The sequence below is a fragment of the Daphnia pulicaria genome, chromosome 6 (genome assembly GCF_021234035.1).
Source record: "Daphnia pulicaria isolate SC F1-1A chromosome 6, SC_F0-13Bv2, whole genome shotgun sequence".
NCBI classification, from domain to species: domain Eukaryota; kingdom Metazoa; phylum Arthropoda; class Branchiopoda; order Diplostraca; family Daphniidae; genus Daphnia; species Daphnia pulicaria.
The window spans coordinates 9,516,830-9,543,774 of record NC_060918.1 but is presented as its reverse complement, the minus strand read 5'-3'; the positions used below and the strand labels follow the sequence as shown (position 1 = coordinate 9,543,774).

The 26,945-nt window shown below is 42.7% G+C and overlaps 4 protein-coding genes and 1 long non-coding RNA gene across 17 annotated transcripts; 3 read left to right on the top strand and 2 right to left on the bottom strand.

The window, feature by feature from the left end:
* Window positions 1-336: 336 nt before the first annotated feature.
* LOC124343122 (rho GTPase-activating protein 12-like) lies at window positions 337-10,083 on the bottom strand. 6 transcript variants are annotated; one of them, XM_046796251.1, is made up of 14 exons: window positions 9,600-10,083; window positions 6,366-8,006; window positions 6,115-6,271; window positions 5,832-6,041; window positions 5,535-5,765; window positions 5,169-5,396; window positions 3,630-3,752; window positions 3,362-3,534; window positions 3,106-3,271; window positions 2,582-2,709; window positions 2,268-2,509; window positions 1,644-2,206; window positions 1,399-1,579; window positions 337-1,338 (listed from the first exon to the last, which is right to left on the bottom strand). In XM_046796251.1, exons 2-14 carry the CDS (start codon window positions 7,976-7,978, stop codon window positions 1,097-1,099), a joined length of 4,257 nt encoding a protein of 1,418 aa, XP_046652207.1. In that variant the 5' UTR covers window positions 7,979-8,006; window positions 9,600-10,083; the 3' UTR covers window positions 337-1,096. The 6 variants fall into 6 exon arrangements, with proteins under 6 accessions (XP_046652207.1, XP_046652208.1, XP_046652205.1 ...); XM_046796252.1 differs by lacking the exon at window positions 9,600-10,083 and adding an exon at window positions 8,568-9,400; XM_046796249.1 differs by lacking the exon at window positions 9,600-10,083 and adding an exon at window positions 8,326-8,479 and having other exon boundaries at window positions 3,362-3,531.
* Window positions 10,084-10,136: 53 nt separating this feature from the next.
* Window positions 10,137-11,693, top strand: LOC124343397. The gene is made up of 3 exons (XR_006919228.1): window positions 10,137-11,092; window positions 11,177-11,271; window positions 11,339-11,693. It is a non-coding gene; the product is annotated as an uncharacterized LOC124343397 (long non-coding RNA).
* A 1,193-nt stretch (window positions 11,694-12,886) lies between these two features.
* Window positions 12,887-18,369, top strand: LOC124343226 (PI-PLC X domain-containing protein 1-like). 2 transcript variants are annotated; one of them, XM_046796476.1, is made up of 8 exons: window positions 12,890-13,508; window positions 14,016-14,125; window positions 16,279-16,681; window positions 16,746-16,843; window positions 16,927-16,983; window positions 17,050-17,178; window positions 17,256-17,512; window positions 17,574-18,369. In XM_046796476.1, the coding sequence occupies exons 2-8, from the start codon at window positions 14,035-14,037 to the stop codon at window positions 18,141-18,143; spliced, it is 1,605 nt and encodes a 534-aa protein (XP_046652432.1). In that variant the 5' UTR covers window positions 12,890-13,508; window positions 14,016-14,034; the 3' UTR covers window positions 18,144-18,369. The 2 variants fall into 2 exon arrangements, with proteins under 2 accessions (XP_046652433.1, XP_046652432.1); XM_046796477.1 differs by lacking the exons at window positions 16,746-16,843; window positions 16,927-16,983; window positions 17,050-17,178; window positions 17,256-17,512; window positions 17,574-18,369 and adding exons at window positions 14,337-14,899; window positions 15,023-15,647 and having other exon boundaries at window positions 12,887-13,508; window positions 15,759-16,351.
* Window positions 18,370-20,038: 1,669 nt separating this feature from the next.
* LOC124343175 (aryl hydrocarbon receptor nuclear translocator homolog) lies at window positions 20,039-25,300 on the bottom strand. Of its 7 annotated transcripts, none has more exons than XM_046796385.1 (11): window positions 25,023-25,300; window positions 23,692-24,035; window positions 23,546-23,623; window positions 23,262-23,422; window positions 22,874-23,194; window positions 22,712-22,804; window positions 22,106-22,655; window positions 21,677-22,021; window positions 21,539-21,618; window positions 21,396-21,473; window positions 20,039-21,335 (listed from the first exon to the last, which is right to left on the bottom strand). In XM_046796385.1, the coding sequence occupies exons 2-11, from the start codon at window positions 23,694-23,696 to the stop codon at window positions 21,106-21,108; spliced, it is 1,941 nt and encodes a 646-aa protein (XP_046652341.1). In that variant the 5' UTR covers window positions 23,697-24,035; window positions 25,023-25,300; the 3' UTR covers window positions 20,039-21,105. The 7 variants fall into 7 exon arrangements, with proteins under 7 accessions (XP_046652341.1, XP_046652342.1, XP_046652343.1 ...); XM_046796386.1 differs by having other exon boundaries at window positions 23,792-24,035; XM_046796387.1 differs by having other exon boundaries at window positions 23,884-24,035.
* Window positions 25,301-25,460: 160 nt separating this feature from the next.
* On the top strand, window positions 25,461-26,811 carry LOC124343289 (NF-kappa-B inhibitor-like protein 1). Its single transcript, XM_046796573.1, has 2 exons — window positions 25,461-25,919; window positions 25,978-26,811. Exons 1-2 carry the CDS (start codon window positions 25,610-25,612, stop codon window positions 26,760-26,762), a joined length of 1,095 nt encoding a protein of 364 aa, XP_046652529.1. The 5' UTR covers window positions 25,461-25,609; the 3' UTR covers window positions 26,763-26,811.
* The last annotated feature ends 134 nt before the right edge of the window (window positions 26,812-26,945 follow it).

Sequence of the window (26,945 nt, the reverse complement as noted above, 5' to 3'; positions counted from 1 at the left end):
AAAGTTACAACCCGGAAAGACAAAAGTGGTCCGCATTATCTAAAAAAAATATAGTGGCTATCAGCTTACTTGGATTTTGATTAAGCTTGAAAACAAATAAAAGACATATAAAAAAATTACAAAATAACTAAATATGTGAGATCATGGGTTATTTTTAAATTCAACTTCTAACCAACACGTGTACGGCTGTTAAGGGAAGTCCGGGAGCGTGCGGTTAATTAATTTAGTCCAATGTTTTCCACTATTTTTTTGGGTGACGTGGTAATGTATAGTTGAACAATTTTGCATGAAATCGCAACGAAATGATTTGATTGAAAAGTGTGAGGGTTTATTGAGTGGGGCGAACTTTGTTGTATTGGAGTTCCTTAAAAATGAAATACCATTTTGCATTTCCGCTTTTAACAGCGTTTACATTTTTTTTCAAATTTATTGATAAAACAATCTATACCGGGAATGTGTGGGTGTATGTTTTAAGTGTGGGCAGGAGAAGAATAAAAGGGCAGAGGAAAAGAAAGTCACACGAAAAGGATCAAAGCATTTTCAATAATAATAAACTGCGTGTCACACCTCAGTATTACACATAGACACACAACAATAGTCTATAATTTTAATTCTTCACTTAAATACAACAAAATTGTTACCCTTTCCTTTTAATTATAATTTCTCACTTTATCTTCACAAGCTATTTGTCATTAGCACAAACAGTTTAATAACATTATGATAACAGTAATTTGTGTGGACAGCAAAGGGGAGGCATTCACGAAATCAAAGAAGCAGAAAACGCCTTTCTCTCAAACGCCTTTCTCTCAAAATTTCATATGATACAATCAGATTTCGGATACGGTATACAAGATGGCGGCCATAATACTTCCTATAACTGTTCAATAATAGACATAAATTTAAGGCAGCAGTTTGAAAGAATGGGTATGTGTGTGTGCGTGTAACATGAACAGTGGCCAACTTCTGTCCATAATTGGCATCTAAGCCACAAGAGAAAGAGACGATTTTCCTTTATTTTGCTATCCAGTTAATTTCATCCAATCAGACCCAAGTGTTTAGTCCTGTGAACGGAAGGACCGATCCATGGACTCAGGAATCACCTGTTGAAAATATTGTGGTAGTTGTTGAGCAACGCTTCAACAACCAGGTTTTGTTGCATCATGTCTAACGCCAGGTTGTTGGAGACGGTTGCAGCCCACATCAGAGTCGGTCCAAAAACGATGGCCAAATTGGAGATATGCATTCGGTTGTGCTCGCGGTATTCCGTGATTTTGAGCAAATGCTGCAACAGATACTGCAACGTGTCATAGTTCTCTGTCGGCAATGACTCGACGATATCTACGTTCATAAAAAATGAAACAGATTATAATTTTTTTTTTTTTTTTCAAATTGACGTACCTCGATATCGACGTATTCGTTCCGGATTGGGTCCCTGATAGTTGGTGGCCTGCAGGGCTTTCTCAAAAAGTGGGCAAGGAATAAGCGGTTCTTTAAGTTCGCGAAAAAAGAGCTTCAGGCAACCCGTCAATACATGAACGTCGTCTTCGATTTCCAAAATGGCCCAATTGTACTGATCCACCTATTTCCAACAAGAAAATCGTTATTTTCCATTCTTTCACACGACAGTAAAAATGATTAATTACCTGACAACGAATCTTTTGAATTTGCGAGAGATTGCCGCTGGCTCGATAGATTCCATCCGCTTTCATGTTCTCCTGTTTGCTCTCAATCAGCTGGATCACTTGCTGTACAAATTTGGGCACCGTCGACCCGTCGAAGTGGCATAGGGCGGACAAATGGCAACCAAAAACAGGCTCATCCTTCCAGATGCCTTTCTTGACGAGCGAATCGACGGTTGGGCGGCGGACGAAGAATTTCCGCAGCTTGTCTCTCAAATTATCTTGTCTTTCTCGGCTGGATCCTGGAGCAACCGCAGTCAAATCCTCCGTACTGCCTAGGAAAGGCACTTTGGTGGATTTGGTCCGTCCCAATTTGTTTTTCCTGCTGCCTTGCTTCATCAGACTGCTGCTATTGCTGAAGCTCACTGGCGAGTCGGGTGAAGGAGGACTTAAGTATTGTGTTAGCGAATCGTTGCGTTTGTGCCTCGATTCCACCGGTGAGAAACTCTTTTCCAACGACAATTTCTTGGGTTTCGAACCAATCGAAGGCGACGAATGTGGTGAAGGGTAGTGATGGGTGGTCTCTACTAATATCCGAATCGTCGGTTGAAAAGTGTCACATGAGAAACTCGATAAATATGTTGCTACCTTTTGTCCCACAAGGCAATCGCTGAATGGCTCGTTTAATCTCATTAAACCATACGACAGCGTTGGTTTCATCCTCGTCTTGCAACAAGAGCTGGACCCCGAGGAGCGTCGACACCTGGAAAACGCCTTTGCGACTGGATTTGATGGCCGCCCACTCGATGGTCGCCCCGTTCAAATCCACGCATAATTCCGGCTTGTTAGTTCCTGTGGACGATCCAGCGGCTGTGGTAGACATTTTTGCCCTACATGGTCGCGTTAATGGAAATTGAATTGGAATAATAATGTGTGTAAAGGCGCACAATCTAATATATTACGATGATTCTTTGAAGAGAAAAAGGAACAAATCCGTCAGGACCACCCAAGAGGAAGTCCAATTTTTACGGATTTTCTTGCCGTTCTCAGTCAGTTTGGTTTTGTGTAGGAAACCCTGTTGCAGAACTCGCTAATATATAAATGAAAGAATAAGTCAAATGATTCACATTTACTTTGAAAATATCAGCTAAAACAAGCAAGTGACGTGATTAGTGGCGAATCAAAGCAAATTGGTGAATAAACAGAATAGGTGAAACACAAAAGCCAATGGAAAGCGCGGCCCCCAAATTCAAGTGCAATCAGTTGTGGTTAATTATTCGTTGGAAAAGCCAAAAAAAAGCCAATTATTATTTTTTGTTTGATTGACTGCCGAACTTTACATTACCGTGGACGGTCTGGACCCAAACACAATTCCTCTCTATTTTCCTCCCCCAAACACACAGAGCCCAAAACATTTAAAAATAACGGCAGTTCAACAACAAAAAATTAAAGCGAAAAGGGAGAGGAAAGACGAGGGGAAACTTACGATATCAAGATTTTTCAGGTAATCACTTACGATGCTACCCCCTTGCAAATTTGGCCATTGTGGCTGAATATTGCGAGGTAGTGAGGCCGTCTTGGCTGGGGCTAATAACGTTACACGACTGGCCTCTGCACTTACATTCTCGACTGCAATGTCCTCGACACAGCCACTAATTGATTCCAATTAAAGAGAAAGAAAAAGAAAATAGAAAGACTGTATGACCTTAATGAATACAAGTCGTTTGTTCATTTTATTTTACCTGAAGTTAGTCAAGACCATTGATCGAGTTTTGCTGTTGCGATCGGCTTTCGACGTCCTTTGACGGACCATATCCCATTTGGATGTAGACACGGGGGCGACTGTCATTTGTTCGTTCATTTTGGGACTGAGTTTACTGCCTTCCGGATAATAAACGCCTTGCTGAATACCCTGCTGTTTGTTCGATTGATTGATTGACAGGAGAAAAAAGAACGAGTGCAATTAAAATTCACAATCAATCATTCAATTGTAAAGAATTATTCAATTACCGGTTCACTCTCTGTTAACGTCAAAGCGGGAACGGATGTGACTTGAGGAAGGGACCACAGAGACTCGGTGCTATCCTCTTCGTAGAAATAGACGCGGCCCTCGTTGTCAAGTGACGTATACCACTGCAAATGACCCATTAAAATTGGTGAAAAAAGAAAAAAAGCGAGATTAATTATAGAATTCAATTTAGAAAACTCGTTTCTCTTAAATTGTGCGCGGAAAAGAAAAGAGCCAAATTATTTGGTGGTTGTGGGTCAAATGCATCGATTGTTTTTCAGGACACCTGAGCTAGATCATTGGGATGAGATAGTCGATTTTTCAAAACAAGTGCGTCGTTCCAGGAAAACGCCTCAGAGGCATTGGCGCATGTGAGTACACGCTGCGGCTCCAGCGTCTGCGATTGGCTGTTGTGCAACAGAATGCGGGCAACGGGATTCTTTTCTCCTGTTACTTCTTCTTCGTTTCTTTCGACTGAAAGGAAAACACTCGACTGGCTGAGCCACTGGCAACGGGAACGACAGCGCCGCGACGTCACGACGGCGGGCCTAGAATGTCGCTGATGCTGCCTAGATCTAGCGTCCTCTATTAACGGCGACACCGCATCATCTCCACCAAAGTAACGAATATAGCCGAGGGCGTCTATCCGTGCTGGATGTCGGTGGCTGGTGGCAGAAATCCATCTCGAAACATTGGGAGAAATGAATCCAAGTCTGTCGAGAAAATTTCAAATCTTCTTCAACCACTTGACAGCTGTCGGTGGCTTCAGAAATGCGGAGCAGATTCGGCTGACGGACAATAAGTCTCTTTCTCGTCTGCACCACCACTTCTGGCTGAACACTGACAAATTCCTCTTCGATTTCTCGACTAAATCGGCAGCGCCAGTTGATTCAGAAGCGACTTGATCAAAACGTGACGAGGAGGGTTCTCGATCGAGAAGATGCAGCGTTCACCCTTTGGAATGGTTAAACTACTTGCAGTACTCAACTGGTTTGTCAGCAAAATCAAACGTTGATCCCGTTCTTTGGTCAGGGCATTGGAACTGCGGAATAATGGGCAAAGTGATCGTATCCAGGTCCTTCTCATGTCATCGTCAACCCCGATGGATTGAATGATTTTACCCTTGTCCCTTGATCAAATCTCGTACTCGTATCGAATGAGCAACAGTATCTTCACTGGCCGTTTGGTAACGGATTGAGAGCAGCAATTGAAGGACGGGGCGCGTCGGCTCTTTTACACAGGCAAACTCCTCGGCGAAAGTCCATTCTCCAAGAGAGTGAACCAAGACTAACTACACTTTTAATCGCTGCAATGAAGCCTTGACAAAAATCCAAACGAATTCTTTTTTTATCGGTAAACCACAAAATCCTAAACTTCCTTTTAAGGGTAAGAAAAATCGACATAAACCGGAATTCCATTTGTGATAAGTTCATCCTGGAAAAATGTTAGTGTGGTCTGGTGATGTTGGGCTGCCAATTTTGTTCCATTGTCACCAGGAAACCCGCGAGAGAAACTTATAGAAAACCAAACGGAAAATATACCTTTGCTCCCGTATGGCTGTTGGTGTAGAAGACTTCGTCCGTGGACGGATCTACAGATTCAATCCATCCACGTGGCACGCTCAATAACGTGTGGTTTTTGGCATGGGCCTCTTTGATCGCCTCCGACACGAGACGTGATTGATGGTTCGTGGTGGACGAGTTATGAGAGTCGACACTACTCGACAATTGATCACCGTCATTGAATTTCTCTTCTTCGATGGAGATGCCCTACAATAACAACAAAAAGAAAACGTTATCCATCCAAAAAAAGAGAAAACGTACCAAAACAATAACAAAGAAGAAAGGACAGATTTGGTTAATTTATGGATGAGATCCAGAAATAATTAAAGAAGAAAAAAATCTCACTCGTGTGATGGGACTGGTTCCTATTCTCCTGGGTGGTTTCCAACTCTTGGCCCGATTCTCGCTATTAAAATAAAAAGGTCGCCCAGATGTCTGATCCACATATTCGAACCAATTTTCAAACAGTTCTCGTCTTGGGCGTTGGCGCGGACCAGGAGAGTCAGGTGGAGGTTTCGTAAGACTACCCGTGTTGTTGTTGTTGTTTTTATTCATTTGCGATCTCGAATGATCGCTCTGGAATTTAATAATACAACAATGCAATTTTTTTGTAAATAATTCCCAAATGAATTGAAATGTTACCTTGACTGAGGGAATGGAGTTTAGCGAGTCCTTGGAACTCAAAATGTCTTCACAGGACGAGGTGTAATTGGCTTCCAGTTCGCTACCCGACAAGTTTGACTCGGATCCACGCAACGTCTTGACTGCTTTCAAACTGATGGCGTCGTCGATTGAACTCTCGAGATCAACACTTGAACCCAATTGCTCTTGAGAACCTTTATCTTGTCCGTCCTTACAAATATATATGTAAAAAGAAATGAACGTATTGAACTGAGGGTTGAACAAAGATCCGTTAATTAAGTACCTCCTTCTCATTGAAAAGCGGATTATTAAAACTCATGTTGATGCCGGATTCGTCGCTTTGAATGTCGTCCAACGTATCGACCATGGTCAACGGTCTCATCAAATTGACGTAATTATCCTTGACCTCCTTTTTAGAATTCGATTCAGAATTGTTCAATCTAAAAAGTGGGAAGGAAAGAAAGAAGTCAGGGCCACGTGGGATTTAAAAAAAACTGTCAAATCTTGTGACACGATTGCGTGATTATTTTATACTTTTGTGTTGATATCTGTGGTTGTTGTTGTTTAGGAGTAGCTGTAGGTGTTGGAGGTTTGGCCGCTGGGAGTTTGGCGTTTTTTGGTGGCAATCTTGGCGGTGACGAGGAACTGGCGGACTGGCCCATAGCTCCAGCCGACCGTTCCATGGACTCGGATGATGAACGACGTGGCGGAGGAATAGGGTGGGGATAGGAGAGGGGCGTCTGAATCTGCTGAGCCAACTTCTCCAGAGATTCCGATAAGGCGCGATTGTGACTCACAAGAAAAGTGGACGGCGACTGCGGGGATGAGTTGTTGTTGGCTGTTGTTACACTGGAAGGAATTCCTTTCGACACAGCACTGCTACTACTATTATTATTGTTAATATGGGACGATCCAGGAGAAGGAGCAGAAGATCGCAAGGGTATCACTCGAGAATAATTGTCCACTTTGGGCAGTCGAACTGGAGGCGACGCACTTGCATCTACGCCTTGATTGGGATTCTTTTTGGGTGGGAGCGCCGGCGCCTTATCAGCGTGGCTGTTCTTATCACTGGATCCACTATCGGTCTCATCGACATTACATTCACGTCGGCTAACTGTCACCGTCGTCTTATCACGCAACACTCGTCCTAGACTCGATTGGTTTTCCTGCTGAACCGATAGACGTGGTGGCAGCGGCGGAGCGGCCAACAGTGACTGCATCGATCGTCGATGATGTTTGACAGAGTTAATATTGGCCGTCTCCTCTTCTTTGACAGGATGGCGGCGGCCCATCAAATGTACTGGAGGGGGAGGAGTCGACTCTTCAACAGCCCAAGATTTCCGCCTCTCCCACAAATCTTTGGATATGCGTGGCTTCTTGAATCTGTCCACCAGCGACTCGCTCTTCAACTGGCGGCCGATGCTGCTGCTGCTCCTATTGTGTGTGCTATCGTCCACTCCGTACTTGTTGTTGTGGCTACTTCCTTTGCCACTTCTTTTGTTTACATCATCGCCACTGGCTCCGCCTCCTCCTGGCATGTCTTTGATTTCGTTTTCCAAAAGCTCCAGGAACATGATGGCGTCCATAGAGGTAGATCGCTGTTTTCGAAGCTCGGAATTGGCAACTTGCCGGTTGGACCATTTGCTGCCTCCACCGGAAGCAGACTTCATGTCAGGTTGCCGGGCAGTTATGGGCGAATGCAGGCAATCGTCACTGCGACTCGTCTCGTTTAAGTGGGCGATTGAAGTTGACGATGAAACGCCAATGTGACGTCGATTGGCATTGGATTTGTTGTGACCAGACAGATTGACGGCCATGTGGCCGGATTTTGAACCCAGAAACGATCCAGTGGTGGACGAAGGGGAGGACGGAATGGCTTTTTTGGCCTTGCTGATTCCATCTTCCTGTAAGTAGTTGGCTGGAGCGTAAAAGGGTTGACTCTTGTCCCCTGGTCTACGCACCTGCCACCAGTCCATGTTGCTCTTTTCCAATAGAATCAGTCGTTCTCCCTCCCGCATAGATACTTCGTTCCCACCATCGTTACTACCGCTGTTGTTGGTACTGGAATTAGACACTGGATAAGAGTAGCTGTAAAGGACTGTCACTGTGCTCTTCTTCCTCCAGCCTTGAGACTCCATGGGTGCCATCGGACCTGGCTCTCTGGCAGCACTGCACCTAGTGATGATGAAACAACAAATATAAATTTCTAATCTAAGTGAGTAACATTGATGGCAACATGGAAACACAGACAATGGCTGTCCAAAATTGCATCAACAAGAGGGGTTATTTAACATCCAAAATGATAAGCTCTCAAAAGGATGAACAAAAATAAGATTAAGCAAGCATTGTTTACAAAAAGCTCGAAGAACATGATCTTAATGTAACTCAAACAATGTCACAATTGACGTATGATAGTTATTGAAATAAGCTAACTATGCTACACGCTGCATTGTGACACTGTTTCACTTGATGGATCAAAGTGGTGCAGTAATACCAGCGAATAGATTCCACACTGATCATGGTATTTCGACAAGGTGAATCCCACACCTTGAATCACAGAGCTCTAGCCAACTACTGACTATACACAGTTTTCATCTGAATAACAAAGCCACATCGTACAATACTACAGAGCGATGGCTGTGTGTGTGCAACAACCGTTGTTCCACATAACACCCGTTCAGTTAGGTGGTTTCTAGCGGCCATATGAACAGAATGGAAAAATGATAGGAGCCTCACCTCTCTCATCATTGGATGTGGGCAGAAAAAAAAACACATGCGCCAAAAACTGAGTAGAATAGTGCCTGATACGGGATTGAAGGGGGCGTGAATGAAAAGGGAAAAAGTTGGAAAAAATTCCCACCAAACACACGACAGAGCAGCAAAATAAACAACAAATAAAGGAAATGTAGTGGAATGTGACTGCGTTTTCCAGTTGCTTCCCCTCTCAGTACAGACGATTAGACGAACCCTGTGGGGTTTTTGGGGAGAGATCGGGTTAAGCAACTTGTTGCTTGAACACACCTCTTCTTTTGATATCACGCGCTATTTCTATGAAACTCTTTTCTCGTTCCAAATACATATTTAAAATGTTTCATCAAATAATCCTCAGCAGCACACTTGATACTTAATTTTTGTATCAACGAAAGAAAAGAAATGGGTTTGACTGCAAACGAATTCAAATTTAGTGAAAGACGCAAGGGCAATTTAACGGGTTGGTGGTGATATGAATCTATCGAAACAGCTGACAAGGATGGTATCACGCCATATGGTCATTTTCGCTTTTGAAGAGACTCAAAATACGCAATAATAAAAGAGGAAAAAAATAAGCTGGTGGCGAGTTTTAGATCATTACTACTACGGTTATAACGGGTCTTTCTCGTCGCCAGGTCGATACGGAGCATGTGATGGATATAACGGAGCAAGTCATGTGACACACACTAGGCGAACAAAACACAACAACAACAGTAATGCTACTTGCAAACGTTATTTAGCACCAAAACAATTTCCTTTGAGGATGATGTCACTCCACTCGGCCATCACCAGGAAGAGAGAACAAAAACAACGGCTCGGATTATTGAGCCTTGTCCAAATTCTCCAAAATTCTTATTATAAAGAAAAATGTTTAAAAATACGAATTGATATGGGGAGCTCACAGAGAAAGTAACCAAAACAAGTCTTACATTATAACAATGGGTACGGGGCTGTCCCCTCGGCTCTCTTTTCAAGCCTTTCATACCTTCAGGAGCTTTTTTTCTGTTTGTTAGTTACCTGGCGCTGCTACATTAGCGGGCGCGACGGATCGAGGTCATAGTCGCTTCGGGCTTCCATGAAGCACTGACACACTGATGATATGCAAAGAGGCGATCGACAATTTTTCAACTCGTTGGAGACGGAGGTATTGATGATCTACTAATCAATTAGAGTGCAAAGACGACACCAAAAGCAACAAAAAGTACGAAAAAAAGTCTTTGTGGATTCGGTTCGTGTTCATTAGTACGTATGCCCAGAACTGCAACTCGGTTATAAAAAAAAACCACACAGAAACTAACTGTTAGGCAGCTTCACAGATGGACAAACACTACAAGAATGATCTGGCTCCGTGTATGATCGCCGTATGCGAATGGAGCGGATGCATTATTGTCGACTAGAAAGAAATAGGTTGAGGAACCAGCTGACAGCTTCTGAAGGAACATAGATGTTTGTTTTTTTATCACTAGATGTCTCATCATCTAGCGAGAATAAAAACAACTAGGTTAAAAAAACATCGAAACAATAAGAATAGAGCAAACCAATGACGCATACCCCACGCCATGGCAACCTCGCGGCGGCCATATTATGTGAAAATTCACTTTGGGCCAGTCTTGCAACGAGCGGCTCAAAGTTTGTGCGGTGCACCTCCCAAGCTCAAACTTTTGAGTGGCACACAAGGGTACAACAGGGTACAACACGATCCACAGCTCAACTAAGTTTGAGCGTGGGAGCCGCAAAAAAAGTTTGAGCTGTGAATGCTCAATCTTCTGCTCAAACGTATCAGCCAATCAGCGCGACCATGACTCTCCCCTCTCTACCGTGCTGCCTACAACCCTCTTTTCTTTTGCCTACGGGCCTAAATGGGGAACACGAAAAGGGTGATTTTGATGAAGGTCACGTCGTCCACCAAAAATGGAGTGGGGTGCGTTTTTAAGTGAGGGGGAGAGGGTTTATCTGAACTATGAAGAGAGATTACTTGGGGAAATAAAAAATGTAAACATAAAATAAAAATACTGTGAGAATCAGCGTGAAAAACTGATTCGATTTCTATTAATTTCCACCTGATCCCTTATTATATGCAAAAACCCTATTCTGTCATTTCACCAAGAGGTGTAAAATTTCAGCGCTAGATGTCATGGCAAAATAAGCAGTTCAATGAGAGTTTGAGCTGTGCGCCGCAGAGTTTGAGTGAACGGCAAGACTGCTTTGGGCGATGTGGAGTTCTTACGGGTTTTGGGAGGGTCCCTTAGATTTGATTCCTCTTGCGAAATGATTGCGTGACAAATGACCTCCCTCTGTGACACGATAGCTGCGCCATCAATCTCCATGACGTTATGGCAATGTTCTAACTACAAATTTATGATCAGAAACTGACTGGAAATGTTGTTGTTATTCGTTCAGACTACTGGTTCTTTCAAGGCAAATGATTGATCCTCTTTTGTGACTCACAATTTTAAACAAATTATCGTCCCCGATTTGACGGATCTGGATAACAATCGATTATGGTGCAGGTAAGTTATCCTGGTGTACAGGGTTTAAACTAAAATCTATCTTTAAATCTATTTGAGATTTATAATGTGACGTAACTTGTGTAGGTTTAGACGGCCTCTACTACCTTAAGGCCCGACAAGAATCAACCCCACCCGTTCCATGTATCATTACTACTTCAAAGGTCCCAAAAATGATTCAGGTATTAAATGTCATTGCTGTTGTTCTTTTGTACATTTTCACGTCTCATTATAAATGACTTTGATTAGGAATTTATTTATCGGAAAACATTTACAAGATGAACATTTCTCCGCGTCAGTACAACATCACGGAATTCTATACGGACGTACAAATCAGCAACAGAGCGTTTCTTCCGGTTGCCAGCAGGCATTTATTGGTCGTCATCTTTCTACTTTTAGTCGGACTTCATTCAAGAGCAATTTAATTACATTTTTCAAAAATTCCTATATCACAATTCAAAACGATACTCATGATGTTACAGCATATATTTTTTCCCTCCTTTTATTCAAGATACGCACCTGCACGATTTCTATTCAATGTTTGATTTTACCGCCAACTATTTAGTCAGCGGGAAAATACATTTTAAAAAACGTTCGTCTTCAATTACGTAATAATGGCGCGTTTTCATTTCATTTTGACTGTAAAAGTCTCCCAAAAAGAAACGATACAGAATCAAATTACATGTATATAGTGTGTATGGTCAAAAATGATTACTCAACATGAGCCATCAGCTGTTCACCCCCATTTATTATTCTAGAGCGAATCCTCCCGCAGGTGTTTTCATCAGCCAATTGACAGGAGAAAGCTAAAAGCTTGGCTAAAAGAGTGAGCTGGGAAGGAGCCACGAATGACAGCCGGAATTAGATCATGGTTATTCAGCTGTAATAGTCGAAAATTGACCTAGTCACTTCGGATGCCTCGCTGATGGCTTTTTCCCCCAGTGAGTATGTATACAGTGAACCAGACGATACCATTTAAAATGCTCTTAGCCTCAAAAAGACAAAAACCCAATCCGCCCTAGATTCACACGTCTGAATTCCAGAGCTTCTTGCTGCTGCATATTCTTATAACCCGATGAAGAGAAAAAGGTGATGAGCAAGATCAACCGCACACGCACCCAATGCAGCAAGCACAGCCTGGCTTTTTCTGCCCCGTGCTCAGGTGTTTAGCTGCAGGGAAATCGGCGCGCAGATGCAGGTAATATTGTACCCTTACAGGTTGGTAGAATATGACGACGCAGACAACTTCTTCTTCAACTGTTGAGAATTGGTAGCATGCCAATATGCCAATGAATGGCCGGAATATAACGGAAGGAATCGAAATAATGCATGCCATGAGTCTCAACTTTCTGCTGTTCAGTTCAGATCAAAGTCCGGAATTCACCCCGAGGACGTTGATTGCGTCATTCATTTTGTTACCCAATTTTATTTTACAATATTCTATAGGTGAGAAATTTTCCCGGTAGATTTTCCCCCAAAATAGGCTAAATTCCGATTTTTATCAGACCATACCAGGTCACGGCGAAATTCTTTTAGCATTTGCTGTCGTCCATACAGGCTTCGGTCAAATCTTATCGGATAAAACTTATCTCCTGTCTATACATTCAAAACCTCCACACCAAACAACATGCACGAGAAAAGATGGACTGGCGTAGATGGAATTAAGAAGGTAGAGAGACCTGCAAAAGTGCTGGCCAATAGTTTTCTCCTTTTTCGTATTCCTCCTCCGAGTATATATCTATACCAGCCAGCTACCAGCAGCAGGAGAACTATACAATGTTGAACCGTAGCTCTGGCTCCGTCAGTGCCTTGATTCAAGGAGCCGCAGACGGATCTCTCGCCAACCGGTGGTTTATATTTCTACACGGCATAAAAATTGCGCTTCTTTCAAATGGGCATAAGAGGAAATTAGAGAAACAAGCATCTCTCATCTCCTTGATTACTTTGCGTAATGACGTTGTGTTGGCGTGTCTTAGTGCGCAGTGGGGGCGTGTAGGGGTGTGTTTGTTTCTTTTCGACTTAAGCGCAGCCAACATCTCTCGAACAATTCAAGTGCAGAGCAGCTGTAATCTCTCTCTACGTCAAGGAGATAATTAGGAAACTTAGACAGAAAGAGACTGGCCGTCTTTTCGTTATCGCAGTCTCGGAGGAGGGCGGCTCTTTGCGCAGCCGCATCGACTCTCCTCACGGTTCGCGTGTCTTGTCTCGTCGGCCAAATTTATCTAGTACTGACTCTGTTCCTTCTGCCGTTCAATACGACGGGTGTTGTGTGTGTGCGCTTATTCTCGTCGCAACAGTTCCACTTCCGAAAGGCGACCAGCAGCCAAACCCATCGAAGCGTTTATTTTTTTTTTGTCTCCATTGATTTCTTCATCTCGGAAATTTCCCAACCCGGAAGGACAACCGTCACACTCGTCAAGTGAGTTTTAACTTTTTTAGTTTTATTTTTCTTTTTTTAGTGCAGTCGATTTTCTGACGATTGAAGTTTTTCTTTTTTTTTCGTCTATCGTTATATGTACGCTTTGTTGACTCTTATTCGGACTGGTTCTGGCTATCGGGGTGATGGGAAGCTGCTAAAAAGTCGTTGTGGTCTTGTTTTGTTGTGATGCGTCTCGAGTGCGCACGCTCCTTTTTGGATGGATGGATGGGGAATACTATAGTACAACAGAGACGGAACGAATTTTATTGTTTCTGGAGTTATGAATTTCTTCTGTCCCATTTACCGCCATATCAATCACATTCCAGTTGGGAGAACATTAAGAACCTTGTTTCCAACGGGATATTCTGTCAACCGAAAATAGAATAAATAATAAGAAAAACCAACAAGGGCGTCACGCATTTCAGATCGATAATATCAGACCTACCCAATAGATCACCGACTTGAGCTTTAACTTGTTGTTTTTTCTTTTCTCCTTGGCTTTATAAGGAAAAAACATCCGTCGGAAATGTCCGAAAATCGGTCTGCAGTGATTGCGTCTTTGCTGTTATTCGGCTGCGTCATATCGTCCGCCCTACCAGCAGCTCCAGGAGGAACAGGTATAAATTAAAAATGATTTCCTGCTATACTGGAAACTGCGTCACAGCACGGGTCTTATTCGCTTTTCTTTTGCGAGTTTTCCTAAATTCATTCCTTCCTTATTTTTGATGATTTTCTTCCTGATTTCTTTTTTGATATTCTAATTTTTATGGTTTTTGGTTTCATTCGCTTTCCCATAACTATATAACCGATGGGCGCACGATAAATAAGGTGGTGGATATCAAATGCTCAAACAATCCCGAGCGTCATCTAACAGCATAGCAAACATAATGCCAAATCTGTCGGTTGGGGTCGGCTCCTTGGCTCGGGTTGTTGACGGGCAAATCCAGGAGAGGCAACTCGAGATTTCCTGGTGGTCCATTGATGGAGGATATCAAGAGGGGGATCAAATAGTCCTCTACCAGTATGTTTCCGAGACATCTTTCTGCCAATCGATGGGCTCTGCGGTGATTGAGCAAACGACGATTGACGCCGAGATGGCCAACGCCTCCTGGGTCCGTCTCAACTCCAGCATGCCTCATTGGGTAGCCGGAGATCTGATTGATGAGCGCTGTCAATATTATTGGGCGGCTTATGTCCGCCTGGACGGCCAAATTGTCGCTTGTAATTGCCTCCGAGCCCGTCCCAATTGGATGGCCGACCTGAAAGACACCGGGATTAGCGCCGCTAAATTGAGGGAGCTCTATTTGCCCGGCACTCACGATGCGGCCGCCTACGAACGATATGCTGGACTAAGCTCAGACCAAATCGATACCAAATATGCTATTACCCAGGCAAGTTTTATTATCCGTAGACGAATAATTAGTTGATGAATTTAAAAAGGGTCTCTCCGGCTGAAAACAATCGAAACTTTTGGCCAAAGAAATTTTTAAATTATTTAAAAAACTTACGCCCAGGATGAAGATCTCTTTCATCAGCTTTCGTTCGGTGTCCGTTATTTGGACATGAGAATCATTTTCTCGCCCAACCTACCCAACGGCACGGATGTCCGTTTCTACACTCACCACGGATCCTACATTTTGCGCCCGCTGGTCAACGACACGGCGCTCGTCCGTGAATTCATCAGCCGAACGGAGGAGATTATCATTTTTGACATCCACGGCGTGGATAATTTGGACCAAGAACCGGGAGCCCACCAAGAACTGCAAGATCTCCTTTATCAGGAATTCAGCCAGTGGATGGCCCCGGCCAACATGACCTGGGAGGCGACTCTGAACGATTTTTGGTCATCGGGTAAACGATTGATCGTGACTTACAACGATCCCAATCATGTTGGCGCGCCGTACTTTTGGCCAGCCGTTAAACATCAGTGGGGCGACGTCAATACCGTGGAAGACTTGGAGTCTTATCTGACTGGCGTGATGGAAGACGCTGCCCAAGGGCAATTTGAATTGGCCTGCAGGGGAATTCCAATTGCCAATTGCAGACCATGGTCTGCAATGTCGGAACTCACGCCCAACTCGCTCGACGTCATGACCGATCGGCTCGACGGTTTACGCAACGCAGCGGACCTCGTCAATCGTGTGATATATGATTTCATTCCCATTATTTATATATAACTGCCAATGATCAAATGGCAACTGGAACGTGTTATTATTATTCATCTCAAAATGTCTATTCGATAATATTCAGGTAACGTAACCAACTGGTTCCGTGATCGCTGGTCAGAGTTGGCCACCATTGTGTCGTTGGACTTCTTCTTGGGTGGGAACATCGTCAATTTGGCTATCGCCGAGAATCAGCGTCGCTACCCTTAATCAAGAAGAGTTCAGAGATTCAAATTCCTTATAGTGTCGACCCGTCGTGCCACTTATCTTCCATTTCTATTATACACTACCACGACCGCAGCTCGTCGGGAAAGGTGGTGGTGGTTGACTTGCTGGTGTTTGCTTCAGATTTCCTTGACATTTTAACAAACAAAATAATAATAAAAAAAGAAATTGATACCAAAAATATTATTGACACGGGAATAAAACAAACAAACATGTTAACCGTAATGATAAGGTTGCGATGGTTGTTGCACGGATGACGCGCGTCCGTCAGATAAACGGCTTTACTGGTTCGCGCTTGACAGGTTGATCAACAGTATTGACGTGGTTATCAATTGGACGTCAACATATCTATGTGTGCTCTGCATGTAATTTTATTTCAGAGGAATGCTGGACAAGTCCGCTCTATCCGCGCGCCGAGAGTCCCAGGGTATTCCTAACACTATCGCCGCTGGCCAAGAGTTTGCCCGGTGGTAACAGCCAGCAGAGGCAAATCGAACTCAACTGGCACGGCAATGGAGCGGCCTCTCAACCCGGCGACTGGATTGGGCTCTATGAGCACGACCCTACAAACAACCCGACGCTTCCGCTCCGCCAGATCGCTGTGGCAACAGGAAAGAACAGCGGCTACCACAAAACCGACGTTCAGTTCGGATTCCCCGCTGTCGACCGACATCTTTTCGCTGGAGATTCCTGCCTCGGCTACTGGATCGGCTACGTCCGCAACGGGGTAACCGTCAGCAGTAATTGCATCAAACTTCGTCCTTCGTGGATGTGGCAAAATAGGTAATTTCGATTGGGTTTCAGTAATTTCCCGTTACTTCACACGTTTTGGTTACACTTGGGACAGGGAAAAACTCGGTTCTGTGCCTCTTTACCAACTATTCCTTCCGGGTACACACAATTCCGGAAGCTATCGTCCGTACAACGGCCATTCAAGCGATACAGGTATATAGCAGTTCTAATATCGATCAATTAGCTTTTTATGCTGGATTTTGAAAATGACCTCATTTTCCATTTATTCCCTGGAGTTTTCATGCGATATCTAATCTGCCAAGATGAAGACATTTTCCACTCGCTATCCTACGGCAAGGAGAATTTTCTATTGAACTCAACCGACCTTATATAACAAAAATGTTGGCCTATTATAATAGGAATCCGATATCTCGATGTTCGTGTCGGCTATTACCCAGAAAGGGATGACAAATTTTGGTTGAATCACAACTACGCCCGAGTCAATCCTCTCCGTTTCCTAATTGAAGATTTGAAAAATTTCTTGGAAGGTTCTCGATTCTTTTAATCATTTCAAACCAACTCACTTAAAAATATCTAATCAGTTTTGGGTTATTTTCTGAAACAGTGACACGCGAAATCGTCATTCTCGATTTCCACCGTTTCCCAGTGGGCTTCAGTCAAAACACACTGCGCAACAGAGAAACTCACGACCGATTGGTTAAATTGTTGTCGGATAAGCTGAGCGATTACATGGTGCCGTCCAGCTTCGGCCCCATGACGACGATGAACGATCTGTGGGCAATCAATCGAACTCTTATCATTGTATATGCGGATGATTGGACACGCTCATCTCATCCTTTCCTTTGGCCGTCCATTCCTCAGGTTCGTTTCATTTTTATTTCTCTCTATTTAATTGTGAATAACATTTAGACTTTGCGCCCAGGAATGGGGTGACAAAAGAAACGTCGACGATCTCTACAGATATTTGTCGGTTATTGATCACAAGCGATTCGATTCCGATTACTTTTGGGCTGCCATGGCGGAATTGACTCCATCAACAATGGACGTCTTGTTTCGTCCTAATGACGGGCTCAGAAAATTGGCGGATAATGTGGCCAGGAACGTGACGACTTGGTATCGTGATCTCTGGTGGAAGACGACCAGTATCGCCGCTGTCGACTTTTTCCATTCGACCGATATCATCGACGTGTCTATCGACGCCAATCTCAAACGCGCTCGCTGCTCCAGCGCAGTCCCCACTACCCTTTCGAGTGCCACGACAATCCAGCAAACGGCAGCGGAAGAACGGTCGACAGCAACCGATAGACGGAGATTTTATCTAGGGCCTCGTAACCTCGACTTTGCTGAATCGACTTCGGAAACGACCCCTATCAGTCTAGACACGACCAGTCCCTTACCGAGAATAACTGCACGCAGACGAAGGCCCAAGAATAACACGACAGCAATCGTAGAGCTAAATTTACCGGTTATTACCAATACAAATTTCAACTGAACATGCAATTATTTGAAGCTCCCCGGTGATGATGACTATATCGAACCCAGTTTTAAGCAAACCCACTACACGACACATTTGATTGTATTTATTGTCAGTGTTATTGCTTGTATTGTTTGTCATGATGTAGCTAATATTAACCGATTCAGGCTATTTTCTGTTCGTGTTCCCGTACCTACAATTTTTAACACGCAAAAACTCGAATAAATCCACCAGATAAAATTTAGCAAATGTTGCCAATTTCCTTCAAGTGATGGGGTAAAAGGATGTGCATACCATTTGCAGGTGAAAACTTTTGTTTACCATTTTTACAGATGTGACTGGTAGGATTGACAGTCAGTGCAAGGAGTGAAAGATTTGTCTTTGAAGGACATTTCTATTAAACTCAACAATATTAGAACACTTTAACTTATTGAAATCATAAATTAAAAATCACAGGAACAGCAATCAATCAGAAAACCATACATTCATTAACAATGCAATAAGAAGTCTTCGTACATTAAACCACCAAAACAATGACTTGGGTATCCATAAATAACAAATTTGAGATTTGATTGAATTATAATAGACTCGGGTGGTAAAATTTAGTTTCTAAGGGACGTCTTCGCCGGAAGCACCGGAATCGTCGGGAGTACAGGTACAGCCCATCGCGACGCCAGTGGAGACAACATTTTCCATCAGTCCGGTAACAGTGTTGTTGAGATTGATTTCCAGCAGCGTCATGATTTGCTTGCAACTGCGGCCAGCGTTGCAATTCTTACACGATCCCCGGCAAACGATTTCGGTGTACTCGATGACAAAATTTCCTAGGTGATGATCCATTTCCAACGTTCTGTTTTCCACGCGGAAAGGACACAGAGTTTCCGAATGATTACCCAGGTCCTCGACTTCAGTGGAGATGGAAACAGTCGGAAACAGTTGAACTGCATCGACATTTCTTTGCGATGATTGCGCTCTTTGAATGCGGAGACTTTTGTTGTGCTGTACAGGCTCCAACAACGGTATGGCAAAGCAGTAAGGTACCAAAACGCAAACAGTAGGCAAAAGAGCAATGCAAATACTTAAAAACTTCATGATTGTTGAACTGGAACGAAACAGAGAGCGGCGAAACTAAAACTAAATGGGATTAAGTGTCGTTCTCAATGAAGAAAACCGTTCTGATGGATCGACGGCTCGTACCGCATCTTATATATTCCTGAATCGGTTAGCAATCAAGCCTTCGAATGGAATGGAGCGAGCATGTAGGAAATCCGTCTCAGTGTAGCATAGGTGGAAGCGGAACGGGTCCCGTGAGTGAAAACTGTACAACAACCAAAGTGCGCGTCCATTCTTTTGGCAAACGGGAAAGTATGTACGCATGCCGCGCAGTCGGGCATTACATCCTATTTCAATTTCCCAGCTTATAGACGTGATTTTGTACGTCATTCGGCACGTAAGAAATTGTTAACCTATCCCATTTTCGCTAATCTTGGCTAGCACGTTCGTACAATGTGGTCGTTTATTTACCACGGGATTTCCTTTCAGCGTCTTAGATACGGGGACAAAATCCCAGCAACCCCTTTTCAAAAACCACAAAAACCAGAAACGTTTTCAAAATTAGGATGGAGGAGTTGTAGAAAGATAACAAAAAAATTTCTACTGCTTTGCAAATCGCACCATTCTTTGGCGCGTGAATCCTTATCCTGCAGGTGTGACAAATAGAAGCTAAAATGTCAAATGGGAATGTAGTCCACTGTTTACGTCAATACACTACGTCCGGATAACAAAACTGCGTAAAACGTTTTTTCGTTATTCCCTCCGAAGGACGCATTGCATACAGTTGTGGTTTAGCCGCCTCGTTCAGATTCGTTTGGTTTCGCCATGTAGGAAATTAAGAAAACAACACCGAGGAAAAGTCATAGACAACATCATTCATTCAAGTTCATAAAATATATAATTGCATGTTTCGAGTCTACGATATTACGACGGTACTAGATCAAGATTGTGCAGCTCACAATAGGAATGGGTTCACGTATTGTCTATCTGTTAAAAGAGATGGAGAGGGAAAGTGGAGAAAGTAAAAAAAAAAAGAAAGAAAAGAAGATGGGGTAGTACATGTGGTGGGTAGATAAGTGAAGTTAGTTATTTTGATCTTTACGAAAATGAAAAACAGAGAGGTGATATGATGGCATGATGTTTCGACGAGATCCTAAAACAAGCCAACTCCAACTTTTCTTCCCACTTTCACGGCTTGACAGTTTTCCAAATTACTGAGGAGAAATTAGGGTTATTGAGGGAGAAGGTGAGTGTGTAAACGGAACGCCACAGGTGACGATTGTCTCGACAAGAAGGAAGGTTATCCGATTCGCCTTCACATTCAAGAAGCTGCTCAATTTCAATCATGAGCACAAAGGGGTTGGTTATCAATACGTGATGAAACAGAAAGAAAGAAAAAAGATTAACATTCATACCTATTAAAAAAAACTTGCACTATTCCATTTAGAAAAAAAAAAATAAGCTACCAAACTAAATCAATTTTGAAAGAAAATTGACAAAACATGAAACAGCATCAATTCTCTCTTTAGAAAAGAAATGCAAATTGGATCGTGGTGGGCCAGCTCTTGAACTATAAAACATTCGGGTGCTGCTGATTTCTTATTGGTCAAGAATTTGAGACCCACTTAATGACGTTATTCGTTAAAATAAAGAACTGGAAAAGTAAAGCCCTTGTTTACAATGCTCAATGCATAATAAAACAAATTTAATTTTTAAAGAGGAAAAAAAAAATGCACTCATATGGCATGCCGCTCCGATGTTGATGGGTGTGGGGAGGGACATATGGGTAAAAACAAATACGCTCGGAGTGCACGGCAACAGTTCTCAAGGATGGAGATGAATGACCTCAACAATACAACATGCAGTAGGAGCACAAAAGATGCAACTATTTTTTTAAGGGGGAGGGAGAGGGGGGAGGGGATTAACGTTACTCAAAGTTTGACGAAAACATGTTCAGATCTTCGAAACCTGACGCACCAGAGTGATCCAACATCTGAAGCATGTCCGTCACTAATTCAGATCCTTGAGGAGGATGACTGGCCGATGATGTAGTTGGCACACCAACTCCACCACCTGCAACCCCTCCGCCAGTGGGACCTCCGTTATTCGGGCTAGATTCCGCGGGTGGAACTACGGGTGATTGCCAGTGCCAAAGTCCTGTATAAATTACCATTAAAAATAAGCTTTCAAAATAATTAACCAAATAAATCAATTTACCTGAACTTTGGTGGTATCCAGCTCGGCCAGTTGTTGCAGAGCTGCCTAGCTGCGTGTAAGTTGGACCAGAACTTCCTCCTGCAATTCATTATAAAAAAAAATTAAGAATGGTACAATATTTTTCATTTGGCGGGGGGAAATACCTGGAGATCTTGATGGGCTTATTCCTTCGTAAGCGGAATAGCCACCCGGTGCAGTAGCGTGTGTTGACCAGGCAGTACTTCTAAGGAGAGAAATTGTTTAATAAGAACAATCGAAATTGAATGAAGCATCTATCATACCCTGCCGATGCGGTAGGGCTTGGCGATTGTTTCGTACTGCCACCCGAGGGTATTCGGTTCAACACAGAATTGGATGAACCTTCGACAGACTGTGCTGACGCTGTTTCGTACTGTGACGAGGCAGCAGCTGAAGGATTATACATGGTCTGATTACTATTCGGGCGTCCTTGACCTTCAGACAGCGACTGTGCATGATAAACTTCACGTGCGCTTCGTCCGTAATCTTGGCTGGCGTGACCGTAGGCAGACACCAACCCACTACTTGTCGCCCCAACAGCTGTGGGATCGACTACTGTTCCTGAAACTTCTCCAGAAACAGTCGCATCACCAGTATGGTGCAAAGATCTAACAAGGAAAACAAACAAACAAACAAATTCAGTTTAGATGACAGAAAAGAAAAATATCATAACTGAAAACGAGTGGACTTACTTGGCCGACGTATTGGTGCAGACGATATATTCAACTTCATCAGTGTACGGGTTCAAAAAAGCAAACGCAGATGTTCGAAGCCAGATCCAGTCACGCGACTTTGATCGGAATCGGTACATGACCGACATCACCTGGCCTTTCAGTTTGAGAACTTGCTCAAAACTTTCTTTCATATGGCTGACATCTTCCGGGTGGAATAAATCGAAGCAGATTTTGCCCAGCAGTTCAGGAGGAGAATAGCCGAGCAAATTGAGTGCACGCTGGTCAACAAAAGTGAATTTGCCATCAGCCGAATGACGTGAGATGAACTCTGCGGCGGAATTGGATCCAACTAGGTCAGAAGTATTTGGAGTAGAAGTGACCTGAAGGCGACCAATGGCCACTAGACAGCAGTGAGATCCAGAGTGAGAATCGTCATCAACTCCTCGATCCATCGGTACGCCACTAGGCGGCCAATTTTTGATGTATCCTGTGCAATGAACGACGGCATAATGATGGCCGTCGCGCGAGGGACCTAAGGCGGAACGTTGGCGTAGTCGATGTAGAGGGCCTGAAGATAAATGGTGTCAACAGAATTCACAAAGCTGTTCAAGAATAAACTCTTACCTGGTGGTGATGTAAGAGGATCTGGTGACACTTGCCCCAACCTCATTCGGCAGATGAACCCTCGGCGCGAACCCATACATAACCGCATAGATGCTACGATTTAAATATAAATTAAGTGATTAAAAAAAGAAATCATGAAATTTCATGGTAACAAATGTTTACATTGATGCCCCTCTTTTTTGACCGTTCCTGTTTTTAGGTCGAGAATACGACCGGCATTAGGAGGCTCCTGGGTAGACAGTTGCTCACGGACTTTCTCCACGTCGTCCGGATGCAAGTGGTCGTACAGACAAGAGCCGAACCAGTCACTTTGACCTTGGTGGAGGACTGGAGTCACACTATCGGAAACGTAAATCAAACGGCCAGTGTCACAAGCCGACACAAAAAGAAAGCCGTCGGCTGCTTCAAGAATCAAGTGCTTCAATTCTTGATCCGTGAGAAAGGAAGGTTTGTAGGTCCCATCGGCGCTTGTATTTCCCGTTCCTGTTGAACGAAAACAAGAAAGAAATGTAATGAACAAGTCCGTGATTGGCAATGTAGAAAATCAGACCTCGGAGAGCTTTCATGTGGGCTACAGCCATTCGAAGAATCGTCAGCTTGTCTGGTTTGCGGGCCAGTGCTGAACAAGTGGGCACCATATCAGACAGCTCCGTGATGTAAGCCGTCATTTTGTTGCGCCTTCGGCGCTCGATTTCGCAATGGTTCTCCCTACATAAAAAATAAAAGGGCGACGGACAACATCTGCAGACTTTTTGGCACTTACAAACTAATGGGACCCTTTCCTAATAGGAACAGACGTCTCACAATTGTGTACAACTAGGTGCTAATTCTTACCTGGCAAACCGCTCCTTGTCTTGCATATTGTCGTCCTCCATCCTGCCGAATTTGCTGGTACTTCCTTCGTCGTCCGAACTGATCAAAGTGAAGAAAATGAGAAAACGTTTAACACTCAAACATTTTTAAAATAAGCAAAACACTACTGCATTAGATCATAGACAAAAGTTTGTGAATCACAAATGGCCAACACTCCCTCAAGTCGGATGCTTCAATACTTCTATAAAGAATTCTTTAAATGTTGACCTCGAAGTTCGAACGATTCTATCTCGAATCGTGACTGAATATTTGTACGGGAAGAGGCCGGTAGGAGGAGAATGTCTTTGTCTGATCTTTACTATTTAGGAAAATGGCTTTTTTTCGGTTCCGGCTGAGCAACAACAATCGACTCTGATGGTGATCAATCTTCCTGTGTTGGGTAGTGGGTAGAATGTGCGCTAGAGGACTTACCCAAGAGAATCGGGTTGCCTTTTTTGCCGACAGTCTGATCCTGTGAGAAATACAAGCAAACAACAGAAGACATTACGTCAGTTCATTTTCATAAATTACCATCTAGCAAACGTGCGCACCATGGAACCAACCAGACAATAAAGAAGAAAAAAAAAGGGAGGTTGGACAACTTAATGAGCGGATGAACGCGGGATACTGGAATCCACGGGTGAAGAGTACGAAAACGTGAAAAGAATTTTCAAGTCTAAGTCTCATGGAAACGAGATAAAACTGACGGGAGAAGAGAGGAAATTTTGCCTCCGGCGATAGATCCATGCCCCAAGAAGACTGTTGACCCTCAGCAGCTGAAAGCAAGCTTTCCTTTTTCTCTCCCGCAACTAACGTTCAAGCTAACATTTTCCCACGCAACTGATAACTTAGAAATCGATAACATCGCAAATCATCCAACCCAGTTTATTAAAGCGGATATGAAAACAAAACCTTTTTTTTTATGTACGAAACTATTTGTCCTTTGCATTAGCGAAAAGGAGACGTTTTATACACGATCTGAAACAAAGAAACAATCAGGGGAAGATAAGGGAATCTGCTTTTGCTTTGTTGCCTAATGACATAATAGATGTGGGAATGAGGGGAAAAAGGTGCCTGACCTGCTGAATAAATTCTTTTGCACACTGAACTCTTGAACCCATTATAAAGACATTAACTTGAGCTACATTAAACACAACTAGGGTTATTGCGGGAAACCCATCTGAGGTAGTAGTAAACACAATGTTACAGTATAATCATTTGATAATTGAAAAAATAAGAAAATTTAGATATGTCTCCTGTACACCAGTAAAGAAATCTCTATTCTCCATTACATTCAATCACTTAAGTGGTTGGTTTTAATGGTATAATGTACTCTAGCTTTTCCCCTGGCTTTACGCCCAATATTAAATTGGGTACATAGTAAAATATCTTAACCGTGACAAAACAAGTTTTTAAAATATGCAATTTCTTGATAATAAATAAACCTAAATGCAATTACCAGACAGTTGATGAAGTCCTGCTAAATGGATGTCCATGAAGGAAAAAGGAACAAAGCTGTCAAAAATGTCCCTCAACCTTGGATTCCTCCCAATACTCCGAATTAGACCTTCTCCGATCAAGTCTTCACAGTTTAAACGTGTTGTGCACAAACTATTTGTTGTTTTGCTTTATCTGTGCAAATAAACTTAAAATGTCAGTTTTCACTGCGTAGAGCTAGAAACCAACTTCTTCGCGTCACAATACGCCTAGCGCCATGTTTTCTCTGGCGTGGCAACATGGAATACGACGAGGGAGAGAACTTTTTTATGCATTTTCCAAATCGAACTTTGGACCGGTAAAACTTTATTTAAAAAACTGATAAAAATTTTCAAATCATCAAATTTCAATAAATATTTTTTTTTATAGATTCTGAAAAAGGATTATTGGACTGTCAACAGAACTTTAATCCGCAACTTAACAAATGGCAACACTAACAAATAGCAGACGAATAAAAAAAAATCAAAATGTAGAAAAGCTCGAGTTCCTTTACTTCCTTAATGCTTTACATTGTAACTTAGACAACTTGGTTTTTATTTATGTTTTCCGATGTCATCGAAAACGAAGAAGCGGTTTGACAGGCTGATCAGTTGCGTTAAATCCAATAATGTTGAACGACTGAAACATTACGCAAGAAGAAAGAAGTATGCTAAACTCCACCTGGACGAGATAGGTGTCAACAAAAAAGGAGAAACATTGTTACATCTGGCGTGTCGACAAGGAAAACATGAGATTGTTGCGTTCTTGTTGGAAAATTCTATTGGAGACCCAACTTCAATGGATTGCAAGGGCAACACACCACTTCACCTAGCATTGAAAGCTATCATGAAAATTGACGAGAGAAATGAATATTTAGCTGGTAAGTTATTTTCGAAATCTAAAGTAAATAAAGAAACTAGTACATTCAAGTATTTTAGCTTACAGGAAAATGATACTTGCACATCTTAAAGAAATGGCTGTTTCATTAACACAACCTAATCTGGAAGGCCAAACTGCCAAAGATCTGTTGGATCTTGCTGATTCTGTCTATGAGTATCATTTAGGAGGAAATGAAAAAAAGACAGAGTTTTCTAAACAGAAAGATGAACAAGAATGGCAGAAGAAACTTTCAGCAGAACTAGATGATGAACATGGAAGTCACTGGGGAAAATATGAAGAAGATTTTGTTCAAGAGGATGTAAATGAAACAGAATCTTATGACTCCTGGGCCAAAAGAATGATTGATGAGCATAAGAAAAAAATGTCATCTCAAAAGTTTCATATTACACCACCATCCCCACCAAAATTGAAGCCATCCTGGACTACGGAAGATCAACAGCAATTCTTGCGGGATGAAGAAATGCGGAATGAATTTCGAAAAAAGGCCAAAGCTACTCAAAAGCTTACTACATTCCTTACCAAACTTAGTTTGTTGATTCAAACTGAAGATCAAATTGAAATATCAGACCTCCCATTTAAGCCCACAGATGATGTTGAATCGATTGGACAACTTATATTGGCGCACGTCAAGGATTTGGTAGATCCTGACGCCAAGAGGAAGGCATTGCGCGAGCTGCAGCGACTTTGGCATCCAGATAAATTTTCCCAGAAATTTGGCGTGCGTTTAAAAGAAGAAATACGTGAAAATGTTCTGAAAAAAGTTACTGAAATTTCTCAATATTTGAATGCATTTAATTGCGTTTCTACAGTCACTAACAAGTGAAAGTGACAAAATTCTTGTGCTGTGTAAATAGAAAAAACATTAAATATTTTTTCAGAAAGGAATATAAAACAGAAAACCATCAAATTCAATTTTTAATTTAACAAGCGTTTGAAGCACAGTAGTTAAGATAAACCGGAATTCGGAGCCTTCTTTGAAAACCTGTTTCTTGTTTTTTTACTAGAA

Bases quoted from the DNA above. Each gene is read 5' to 3' on its own strand.
- LOC124343175 (XM_046796381.1), bottom strand. From the start codon at position 24,310: ATGGATCTATCGCCGGAGGCAAAATTTCCTCTCTTCTCCCGTCAGTTT. The intron at 22,805-22,873 runs GTAAACATTTGT...TTTAAATCGTAG, and splicing joins CAAAAAAGAGGGGCATCAAT to CATCTATGCGGTTATGTATG. The intron at 22,656-22,711 runs GTAAGAGTTTAT...ATTTATCTTCAG, and splicing joins TCCTCTTACATCACCACCAG to GCCCTCTACATCGACTACGC.
- LOC124343226 (XM_046796476.1), top strand. From the start codon at position 14,035: ATGTCCGAAAATCGGTCTGCAGTGATTGCGTCTTTGCTGTTATTCGGC. The intron at 16,682-16,745 runs GTAATTTCGATT...CACTTGGGACAG, and splicing joins TCGTGGATGTGGCAAAATAG to GGAAAAACTCGGTTCTGTGC. The intron at 16,984-17,049 runs GCAAGGAGAATT...CTATTATAATAG, and splicing joins TTTCCACTCGCTATCCTACG to GAATCCGATATCTCGATGTT.
- LOC124343122 (XM_046796247.1), bottom strand. From the start codon at position 8,351: ATGATCAGTGTGGAATCTATTCGCTG. The intron at 5,397-5,534 runs GTGAGATTTTTT...TTGTTATTGTAG, and splicing joins GAACCAGTCCCATCACACGA to GGCATCTCCATCGAAGAAGA. The intron at 3,535-3,629 runs GTAATTGAATAA...TCGAACAAACAG, and splicing joins CGTTAACAGAGAGTGAACCG to CAGGGTATTCAGCAAGGCGT.
- LOC124343289 (XM_046796573.1), top strand. From the start codon at position 25,610: ATGTCATCGAAAACGAAGAAGCGGTTTGACAGGCTGATCAGTTGCGTT. The intron at 25,920-25,977 runs GTAAGTTATTTT...CAAGTATTTTAG, and splicing joins GAGAAATGAATATTTAGCTG to CTTACAGGAAAATGATACTT.